The sequence below is a fragment of the Aptenodytes forsteri genome, unplaced genomic scaffold, assembly GCF_000699145.1.
Source record: "Aptenodytes forsteri isolate BGI_AS27 unplaced genomic scaffold, ASM69914v1 Scaffold23, whole genome shotgun sequence".
Classification (NCBI taxonomy): Eukaryota; Metazoa; Chordata; class Aves; order Sphenisciformes; family Spheniscidae; genus Aptenodytes; species Aptenodytes forsteri.
In genome coordinates this window covers 2,545,177-2,556,999 of record NW_008796043.1, presented here as the reverse complement: position 1 = coordinate 2,556,999, position 11,823 = coordinate 2,545,177, and the positions used below count along the sequence as shown (strand labels likewise).

The following is an 11,823-nucleotide window of genomic DNA, read 5'->3' as shown; positions in this document are numbered from 1 at the left end:
CGGGGCGGGGGGGTCTGGCAATGAGAGAGGTTCGGGGTGCGGACACCCGGGGTTCGCCCGGCCGGGGAGAGGCCAGAGGGAAAAGCCGAGGGAGAGGGGGACAGTCCGCTCTGAACGGGCTGAAAGGGGAGTAATCGGGTTCCATCGGTAATTTACGTATAGGTAAGGGTAAAGCAGAGCGCTGTACGCGTGCCTCCGCAGGCGGTGGGCGCAGGTAAGCAGCTCCGGAGTCAGCCCGTTCAAGACTGAATTACCTTGTGTCTGTTTCTCTGCTGACTGCAGAGAGAGGTTGGGACGCCCGTGCTTTATTTTTTTTTTCCTGTTAAATACCTAGAAATATCCCAGCTAACTTTGCTTAAGGTTAGGATATGCCAGAAAATCGATTTTGGGATGGCTGCTTTAGGATAAGGCCAATTATTCCGGACCGCTGAAAAAATCCCTGAGTAAAACCAGCTGTTCTAGAGTGAGTGTGTTCTTCTGGTTCAAATTCCAAGTGAGTATTTCTCATGGTTGCCTTCACCACAAATTTAATGTGAGCCATAATTGGAGTATCACCCCTAATCTCAGTCTTGTCCAGATGAAAGCATAGCATAAAGATCCCAGATAGAATCAGCACAGAGCAATGTATGCAGGTGTAAAATGCAAGAACAAACGTGAACCATCTGCTAGTGACACCCTGTACAAACGTGGCACCTGGCACAGGCATCCTTCTAGTGATGACGGCAGTCAGAAGTATGGTGTAAGCCAGTGTTTAGGAATAATTTTGGAAAAATAAAACAATAATTTAAAAAAAAAAAAGATAAAAGGCTTCCTAGCATGTTCCTGAGCCCATTCTTAGTTTCCAGGACAACTTGTTGGCCTGAGAAACTATAGGCAACTTGGCAGAGTTCCTTCTCAACAGAAATCCAGGCAGGTAGCTGCACCTTTTCTGCTATTCACCTGGCGAGGCTTGTTTTTATTATTTATACCAGGTCACAGATCACGGAAAATGATGTGCTCCTGAGCTGAGACATACACATGTATGTATCTCTAAAAATGCAACTGTTTACAGCACCCTCAGGATCTTCAAGGACTAATGTATTAGCTTTTGTTGGATTTGAGAAGCGTTGTGCAGCCTCTAACTAGAGACTTGAGGTGATTGTTTGGAGGCTAAATGGAAGGGGAAAAAAAGTAGGGCTTTAGCAATGTTCAGGGTCAATATCCTGAGATGCTTAGGTTTTATTTCATCTGCCTGCACTGTTTTAAGTTTTGTTTGTTTATTTGTTTTACCTGTTTAGGTACGGACTGAGCAAATAAAGCAGAGTGATAAATTGGGTTAAGGGTGGAGGGGTTCTTGTTGCTGAACGTGAAATTCTTGCAAACGGTTTTCATAGTCAACTGAACAAATCACTGACTAATAGCAAAAGACTATTTGTGTATAATGCATCAGTGTAGTTGTTCTTCACCAATCCTTGTATCCTTTATATCAACTTTTTTCCTGCTACTGATAGTTTTAGGGGGAGGGTGAACAAACTGGCAAAGGGTAATCTGATTTTATATTTTGTGACATTAAAAGGGGAAAGCTCTCAGACAGCATGTGTGAACCTTATACAGGGTTATTTATAGAAGACTCATCTGTTCCTCAGGGAAACAAAGAAACCTTTTCAACCCTGTCTAAAGTACAGGAATAATCTAAGTTAAAACCTGCCCGAGGGCAAACCGTGTGTAACAATTCAGAGTTTATCCTTGGACAGGGAGCGTGTTGGGTCTTGGCTGTACTCTCTTTGCACTTTGTGTAATCATTTATACTTCTGTAAAGTAACTGCAAAATACCACCTTCTGTCTGACTTAGGCTTTGATTGTATTTTACATGGCTCCGTGGAGCTATATATGAAGAAAGCTTCCACAGAAGAGATTACATCTGAAATCCTCCTATAGATCGATCACAGGCTGTTAAGTATGTTAGAAATGCTGTTGCGGAGTGCACTGGCAAGCTTGGCAAGTTGTTTTACAGTGGCTGAAGAAGGTTTTCCCTCAGCTTCCAACTCCACTCCTCTGCTGGAGCTGCTATCTACGTAGCAGAGCTGGTGGGGGCAATGTGGACTCGTGACTTAGCAGCTCTGGTGCAAAGGTTAGCGTTTTAGCAACTGGGAAAGCGGGTGGATTTGCACTCAAATGCCAAACCGAGTAGAAGTATCTGAGAGATAAGCACATGATACCTTCTGCTGGGCTGGAGGGTTGGGAGAGGAGACAGAAGGAAAGGTGGGTAACCTTTGGTTTAGGGTTGGACACGATGATCTTAAAGGTCTTTTCCAACATAAATGATTCTATGATTCAACAGAGGGGCAGCACAGGAGGGTGCGGGTGGCAACATCCTAAATTGGCACAGCATGACCACCAGTACTAGCTGGTTTGAGTGATCTGCTGATCACGACCATAGTGATTTATGGTTTCAGGTGCCTCTCTTTTGGAAGCTACTACATTTAAATCTCCAAGCAGAATTGGCAAAAAGGAAGATGTTCCTGCTCCTTACCTGTTTCAGTGCGAAGTCAGCAGTTTATTTGGGTGAAATTTTGCATTCATGCAGCTGGGGTTGCAGACACAAGTTTGCTTCTGCTGCAGGGCTGTGGTACTTAGCAGAGGGGCACAAGTGCAAATTTATCGTAGAGGTGCAAGGACTTTTGCCACCTCCTCACCCTTGCGTGTCTGCTGTCTGCACACTCACCCAGGCTGAGCAATGTGCTCACTGTGGGTTGCAGTCTAGCACAACAGCTCCTTCTAGCTCCTCCAAAGCCAGAGGGGCCGGCAGTCAGTGTGCATCCTTTCTTTTGTCCTTCCTTGCAGCCCCAGGCTGTCACTCTACCTGAGACCCTTCAGATCCCTATCTCGACGTGATGGGAAGCTGTAATCTAATGCAAAGAAAGGCCTTCTCCTGTCCCATTAGTACTGGGGCTTTGCAATGGTGCTCAGATAGTGAAGGGCAGTAATGTCTTAAATCTCTTCAGGAAGATTCACCAAAGCTTATCTGTCATATCCGTAACTGACAAAAAGCTTTCAAAAGCAGCTGCAGTGACCACTAATCCAATCTGCTTTTATTACTAAAACCAGAGAAGTGAAGTGACTTGGACACTCCCGGAGGTAGGTATGCCTTTATCCAGTCCAAACCCTGTGATGGCTAGATCAGCGAACCACTTACCACACAGCAACCTAACACTTTCCCTGCAACTGCTGCCTAAAACCTCCGAGTGTAATTCTCCAACTCCGGACTTCATCACGTATTGGAGAAATTCCCTCATCTTAACAACCTGGGTTGTTGTCCATCATAGGAGCGGCATGGAGTAGTATTCTGCTTATGGGCTCAGGAAGAGTTACAGTAAGCTATCAGTATGTATATTTGTGACGTTGTCCAGCAGCAACACATGAAATAACAACAAAATGAAATAATCTTTGCTGTGATGGCAGGTTTTGAAATCATGGACTGCAGGCTTTGCCCAGCCCACAGGGGATGGGTTCCTCGCTTCTGCTCTGAAATGAGTCCTCACAGTCACATACATTTCAGTGCTACCAGGATGCTCAGTTTGTCTGTTCTCAGTGCTCCCCTTAACGCAAGTAGGGCTGTAGGAACAATACCCACAATCTTCTTAACAATATATCCTAAGAACAAATATCCTGCCATGTTACACCGGGGATGCACTTGGTGCAAAATTTTGATTCTTTTTTATATGCCCTGCCTTATTTGAAGCATGTTTTGGGGGGGATTATCACATTTGTTTTTGTTTCTTTCTATGTATAGATTCTGTCATTCCTGTATTTCTGCAAGTTTAAAGAATAATGCGTGGACGTGCCCTTACTGCCGCGCTTATCTTCCTTCTGAAGGAATTCCAGCCACTGATATTGCCAAGAAGATGGAGAGCACATACCAAAATTGCACAGAATGCGAAACACAGGTTTGCAGCCTTGAACACTAACTACTAAATAATTCCCGAGATGTATCCATGCACGAGAATTAACACTATTAAGATCCCTTTTTAAGGGCATGTCTAAACAGAGAAACTCCACCGGCATGATGATGGAAGAATAAATTTTTGTGATTTATCAAGTTCCATATCTAAAAGAGCTCTAAAACACTCTGCCAGTGCCATTGCAAATATTAAGCTCAAGCCTAAACCTATGGGAACTGAATCTTCTTGACTCCCTATGCTGGCTTTGGCTAGAGAAAGGACAAATCACTTTTTTTTATGTACTACAATTGCCTAATTATAAAAATCCTGGCCACAATTGCATCTGTTAAAATACAGGACAAAGATACAAAATTTTGTGGGTTTTTTTTTTTTTTTTAAAAACACCCTGCCCCCCTTTGGTAAAGCTACCTAAACTGAGCCTTTTTCCTTAAATCTAAATAAAGCCTTTGAAACATCACTTACTCACATGCAAACGAAGTTTTAAATGCTACTGTTGGAACTGGAACGTGTTAGTCATGTTTCATCAAAACAAGGTGCAGAGCAAAAGGTTAACAGGACTTGGTGGTGGAGGACAGGGCATATATCAAGAGGAAAAATTATTAACCAAGATTGAATTAATACATGTTTACTTGAAAATTCATATAAACCCAAGTATTTTCTCCCATGTTTGTGAATATTTACTCTGTGCCTCTTTCTGTATAATGAACACTCTTCAGTCCTGCGCTCCCCTCATATTTTTATACCTGTGTTGTTTTGTGGGAGAAGATTGTACAGCTTAGATCTGACTCCCTCTTATTTTTTCTCTGAATGGATTCACATCTGGCTTTTATAATTTCTCCTGTCTTGCTAACTGCAAAACAGTACCCTTAAGTCTTTCTTGTCTAGCAGCAGCAGAAGTGTGAAAATACCATAAAATGTAAAACAGCACGTAAATGTGTGAACTTCAGAAAGACTGCTATTTGCAGGGTTGTGGGGAGTTACAGAGAACAGAAGAAAAGCAGCAAAAAAGTTTATTTGTTGTTAACACTATTGCTTCTTTACCTTCTTGCCATGGATTTTCTATTTGGGAAAGATCTGCTTAAAACTAACAATGAAATGCATGAACAGCAACACCTTGATATTAACAGTGGCTAAATACTGAATTTAATTTCAATATTTTTTTAAAATCGGGTTTTGCAGAAGGAACCCAATTGTAACAGGTATGTTAAGAGGTGCTGAGCTACGTATGGCTTAGCTAGGCTTCTCAATACTTAGTAGAGCTTAAGTACCGCTTTTTGCTCTTCAGTGGCAGAGCACAAGAATTGACCTGATTATGGATATTTGCAGTGGTTTATAATCTTTCTTGTGGCTGCAGAAAGTGTTGGCTGTATTTCTTGCATAAAGCCATCAGTGAGACCGCTAAGATATGTTGAAAAGGAGGGTGCATTTAATGCATTCCAGCGCCAAGACACCTTTGTGTGGTGTTTCTGATATTTGGCAGACTACCCTTGGCAAATGCTCCAGTGCATGGATTGCTGTGTTAGTGTAAACCTAACTTCATTTGCAGTTTCCACTTGGGGAGTGGAAATTGCAATTAAGCGACTGCGGCCTGAGCATTTTCATTCTGCTGCATCTGCAGCCAGGATGGTCATTTGTAGTAGAGCCATGGCACAGGCATCTGGGACAGGGTTATATTAAATTTCTTCACCAAGATTCACCAGTCATCAATGTTTAAAGGTTAAGAATATAGAATAACCTAGAAGTAATATTACTGTCTCTGCACTGTTTCTGTGCAAATAATATTTTAATATCTCAACATGGCGACTTCATATAATTTCATATTCTTTCTCGTCACAGAAAATACCTCACGATTGTGCTTCACCAGGTTTGTTATTCAGAGGTTCTGAGTTAAAGGAAATAGGACAGCCAGTAGCAGCAGCAATATAAACCCCAAATCTTATCCTTAACGAATCTATAAAAAAGTTTTGCTGATGACTTCACTGAGGTCAGAATCGGGCCCTCATGTTGGAATATTTTTGGTTTTAACAGAGTTGGTCTAGATTTTCACCATTAAAAACAGAGCAAGATGTGAACTGGGAGGGTCCCCCTCCCCAAACTAGAAACGTTTCCCTTTTGCCTGCCACATTTCAGTCCAAAATACTAAGGGCCAAGGCAGGGGACAAATAAAATCACCACAAACCAATAATTATTTCACTCAAATTGACTTTACTCTCATAAGCTGAATGTTGTTATTATGAAATGTATTAGAGCAATACTGAACCAGTAACAAAATGCTTGAGGAACTGAGCCAGTAGCCGGAGGAGATGTGTATTCTTCCCTAGGTATAGCCACAATGTTGTAATCGGGCTTTGAACTAGAAAATATTCAGAATGATGTATCAGCGCGAATGTGTCGTGGTATAAAACATAACAAGCTGCTTCTTCTCATTGCTTAGGTATGTCTGAGTGAAATGAGAGCTCATTTAAGAACTTGTGAAAAATATATAGAAAAATATGGACCTGTACAGGAGCTTGGAGATGCTGTAACAAGGTAGACCTCAGTGTTGACGACATCGTAAAAGCACTTTTGAGTTTGTTATCCCAACATAGTAATCTCAAACTGGTAGAAGAATTCTCTGATTTTTTTTTTTTTAATTGGAACTTGTTTCTGTTTCATAGAATTCAACATGAATCCTCTACTAATACTTTTACATCATAATACTCAAATAGTACTTAAAATGGACGCTAATTTTTTTTTGGTGTATGACTACAAAATAATACATTTTACTTGCAGTTAGTATGATTTTGATAGAATTTAGCTCCATGTGACCTGTTTTGTAGAAACAGTTGTATTTTGACAAGTCAGCAGTTTATGCTATTTTTCTTGGGGGAGAATTATGTTTACTTTCAAATAAAACTCCTTGAAAATGTTGTTTATTTCCAGAATGAATAAGACTAATAATAATCTAAATGTAATTGGCTGTCTTCTAATAATTTGTTCTTCAGAAATAGTTTTGAATTAAGAAGACTGACAGCTTTTCTTATTTATATACTTATAGTATATAGAGAGAATATATATATTTACAGAATATATGTGTGTTGTATGGCAAAAGTTCAAATTCTTTGTCCCTTTCATTCTCTTTCAGGGCAGGACCTGTTAGAGCAATCGATTAGGTGTGTAGCAATTCTAGAATGACTGAGGTCTTGAAGTTCAATGGCCTTTAGTTTTGTCCATTAATGATTAGGAGCAATTTTGATATCATTATTAAAATGCTTTTTTAGTTATGTAATTTAAAGTCCCTATACTCTTTGCTATTTGAATTCCTAAGTGACACGTTATTCAGGTTGCTTGCTCAGAAGACCTGTCTCCTCATCAGTTATTATTCTTCTGATGCTCAGAAAAACTTGAACATTTATCCACACACATTTGAAAGCGGCACTAACCTGAAAACAGCGTCTCCACCATGCAACAAGACCATACCCTGTACTGAAAACTAAGTAGGAATCCTCCGCAAGAAAGTGTCGATACTTAATGAGGGCTCCTGAGAACTGGCAGTTTGGTCACGCATGCTCCAAGTGTATCACAGCGATTAAATGATGCTTTTATCAAACGTCTATAGTTGTAGTGTTTGGTATTTTCATCTGTTCTTCTCTACGGTCATGGTTACGTTAAGAGTGCTTTTCTGGATCAATATCCTGACACGCTGGCACAGTTCTGTGCACTGCTCGCAGCGTCCATTAGCAAGGCTGGCCTTTTGCCCGCATAGCATACATCACACCCAGGTACATGTCATACACCCATGCTGCATTTTAGCTATGGCAAAAGCAGCTCCTAATGATACCTGGCCAAAGAAATCTAAATACTTCTTTTATTGCTTGTAGTACTGAAAATGTATCAGTTACATCTGCATCCACTAACAATATACTACCTCTTATTCCCAGATACTCCTGTCCTTATTGCCAGTGCGAAGTGGATGAGGATGAGCTAATGGACCACTGTCTCACTTACCACAGATTGGAAAGGAGAGCAGTGGTAATGTACATAACTATATATTTTACTGAATCCACATGTTAAACTGATTAATTCTAGCAAGCATTACTGATAGGAGATAATAGACAAAGAGAAAATATATCGTTTAATTTTTTTTGACAGTGGAGGAAAAACATACCTATATTCAATCCCTCTCCTCATCTCTCACAGACAAGCGTGTATGCACATAATGTTTAAAATATTAGCACTCCTAGCATTGTGAGTGCTGGTAGGAGCACTGAAAACGGTGTAGGAAGTCTTGTGATGGATACAACAAACAGTTACTTACAGCCAAGACGATGAGCAGTATTAGGTTCAGTGACTTGCCTGCTTTTAAATCCCGTATGTGCTATTCCTACTGACCTAACTCAGGTTTCTGTGCAGCGTTTGCTGTGTATTCTCATCTGGGTTTTGAGGTTCTAATTTGAGAACTGCTTATGTGGCCTTATATAGGAGTCTGTCATAGTGGTTTGTGGTTGGTTTTTTTTAAAGTTAAGGTAACTTCACATAAATGGCTTCATTCTGGAGGTCCTTGGGGGCTGCGAGGTCTTACTGTGACCCTGTTCGTACGACTGAGGTGCATAGGGTGTAGACTCAGATCTCGACAAGCCTAATTGACTTCACTGATCGTTATTTGCCGAGGCATTTTAGACTCCGATTCTCACATCTCGCAGAAGAGGTGTTTTAGAGAGGTTACAGACCGAAGGACTTGTAGACAAATCAACCAACGCTCCCGTTTCCTGCAGCGGGTGGGATGGGGGAAACCCGCTCCATTCCCTTTTACACTGCAGGTTAGTTTTCGCCACTTTAACCATGATCATATTAGTAAGTTATCGTGGAGCCAGAGCTCCGAGTAAATTAAAGGAAACGTTGACTCAGAGTGTATACTGTGTTCACCTTTGTCTGAGTTACTGCTTTAATGCGTAACATTTTGCCAAATTTTGTATTTTTCAGATTAGACTCTGTATTTACTTTGGTCAACTGGAATAACTGTCAATAATTTTTATTACACCCATCAGTCTATAAGCTCATTTTTTCACTCAGGGCAAATTCATAAATAGCTGTATTGTGTAGCTGTAGGGCAGAATTAAGCCTTAAAACTTAGAAAATTATTAAATCCTTTGCTCAATTCAGAGTTGCATATACAAGCTGATCCTGAGAGACCTGTGAGTAATACGCATTATACAGCCGCTGTTGCACATTTCTTTGAAACCTAATGTAAAAAACAATATTTAGAACTATGTTTGCCTACAAATAATGTAAAAATTATAAGCAGGGAAATGAAAATGTGATCTTTTAAGTCCTACTGGTTTCATAACTGCTTTAGTTGGTTTATAAACTGTAGACACCACACCGTTAATACAAAGCAAAGGGAGGGGACATGCTGGGAGGTGCACTTTGTTGTTTGCTACTGACACACTGACCCTCCCCTTTAATTCTGAAATACCTTTGGAGTAACTGTTTCAGGATTTCGGGAGTACCTGAAAAAGTGATTCGGCACAGCTGTTTCAACCTTTTCACTTCAAACTTAGAATAAACACATGGGACTTTTAGTTCTAAGAAAGGCATAGGAACTTTCAGGGTATTGTATCATAATGTTCGTTTCCATAAGATGTCATAAAGCTGTTTTTAGACTACACGTAGCATATTCACACAAGGTGTATTCCATGATAATCATCTTTTTAGCATACACAGAGTGTTCTCATGATATTGCTTGAAGAAATAAATGTTGCAGCAACTGCAACTTTTATATTACAGAGAACCCACAGGAAGTAATTCAGCTTTTCTTTTGATGAAGTGTTTTAGGCCCTTCTGTTGTAAGCACGCAGATGAATTAATTTGTTATTGATGACCAGAGAAATCCTGTATGTTTCTTGTAGCGCTTTATCATCCAAACAGTGGCTTGGATGATAAAGAAATGGATTATTTGTTATTAGTTTATTATTTGAATGATAAACAAATGGATACATGAATTGTTTGGATGATAAACAAATTTTGTATTGGATAAAACAAATGCTTTTGAATGACTGTTCTCTTGTAGCTAATAGGAGGGAGTATATTAACCACCAGATCTATATAGGTTGACAGTCCTTGGGATGTCTGCAGACACGAATTACACAGCAGGGATTAGCATAATTGACAGTTGATCTGGAAGTGCACTGTGCCTAGCAGTATTCGTCTTGCTCAAAGAATGCCATTTGGCCATAACAGATCCACTTATTTCACATTTCTGGTTTTTTAAACACTGATAATATTTCTTCTGTAAAACCGCCGAGATGAAAATTGAATACTTCCTTCCATTTATTTATAGTGTTGTCCAATTTGTTGTTTAACACCTGGGAGAGATCCAAGCTATTTCAGCAGAAATTTTATAAGCCATCTTCAACTCAGACATACACCCCATTATGAAGACTACATAGTGAGTAATGGTATTTGCAAACTACTGGACTCCATTTCTTTATGTGTATCTTCTTCCACACCTTTTACAATCACTCATGAAAAGAACTGAGCAGATAACTGCACCACAAAGTCAGGAAGCGTGGCAGATGTGTACAGAAACAGCATAGTCTGGTACTCAGAGGTGCCAACTTACGGATTCTGTCCTCAGTTCTGTTGCTGTCTGATGGTGGGACAAGGGAAAGGTACTCCCTTACCTCATTTCTTAACAGGTATTATGCATCTGACTCATGTTTATAAATGACTTGGAGATCCTCAAATGAAAACCTACGTACTTTAAATGAAAGTTGTTTCAACAACCCATTTTTATTCTATAAGAACCTGAGGTGACACGGTTGTACTTCTGACAGGTGCTGCAGCTGTTTGCTGTCTGAGTGGGCTGCAAAATAGGAAATGCAGCACAAGCATTAACATGCTGTTAGAATTTCTCAAGAATATTAGTCAGTGCTTTCCTATATTTATGTTTGATACTCATCCAGACAAAATCCCAAAGAAAGATATGAAAAATTATTTTTTTCGAAGGGTGCAAAAGCACCAAAGAAAATGATGTCCAAATGGAGGGCAGGGGTGAAGAACCATCTTAATAATTTGAACCTATAATCCATGCACATGGCGGAAACAGGCTTACGTATGACAGCACTGTAATGATAGCTCACGTATATATACTTCATAAAGTATAGCTAAGACTTGAGTATTTATTTCTATACACAGTAATATAACATGCATCACCAAATTGGACTCTTTAATAAAGAGCATTATCATTGTTGGGTTTTGCATAATCACTGAATTACTCTGTTTCTGCATTTGACATTCTCATTTATTGCAAGTTTCATAATGATTTCTCTTGCTTTATGTTGCAATGTTTACCACTAAGGAGTAGAAAGTTAGGCAGTAAACTTTAAACATGGATGTAAACCCACTGAAACCAGTATTTTGTTAACTGGTAACTCAAGCAGTCAAAATGAAATCTATTAACACATTAATTACTATTTTGATATTCAATAAAATAACCTTTTTTTTCTTCTTTCAGGACATAAACACTGTTGGAGAAGTTCTTGTCGAAAGAGTTCTAGATGGGTCATTCTTAGAATATGTGCATGTGAATCATCCAAACAGCACGTAAGGGCTACTGCAGAAGAGTGGAAGGACATGTTCTGTAGATAAACACGGTCATTAAAATTTAGCCTTTTGCAGTTAATGGAGTGTTAGTAACCTGCATGGAGCTAATTTTTTTTTTCCTTAAGCATTGTTTTGTTTTTAAATTATTTTTTAAATTAAATTTCAGTTTCATTAAAAAATGTGTTCTTTTTTTGTAAGGATAAAAGAAAATATTGTCAGTTTCTGTAACAAAAATACAATGGTCCTGAACTCGCTGCTGGTCCAGCATACAGATACACTGGCTTTGACAGCAGCCTCT

General features: G+C 39.6%; 1 protein-coding gene across 1 annotated transcript in view; it reads left to right on the top strand.

Annotated features, from left to right (window-relative positions):
* The window catches only part of RNF125 (ring finger protein 125), a 12,810-nt gene extending 1,281 nt beyond the window's left edge, over window positions 1-11,529 (top strand). Inside the window, exons 3-8 of the mRNA XM_019473741.1 lie at window positions 163-214; window positions 3,773-3,926; window positions 6,376-6,470; window positions 7,862-7,952; window positions 10,261-10,368; window positions 11,437-11,529. Of these exons, the coding sequence (XP_019329286.1) occupies window positions 163-214; window positions 3,773-3,926; window positions 6,376-6,470; window positions 7,862-7,952; window positions 10,261-10,368; window positions 11,437-11,529 (593 nt within the window). The remainder of the gene's footprint in view (window positions 1-162; window positions 215-3,772; window positions 3,927-6,375; window positions 6,471-7,861; window positions 7,953-10,260; window positions 10,369-11,436) is intronic.
* Window positions 11,530-11,823: the final 294 nt, after the last annotated feature.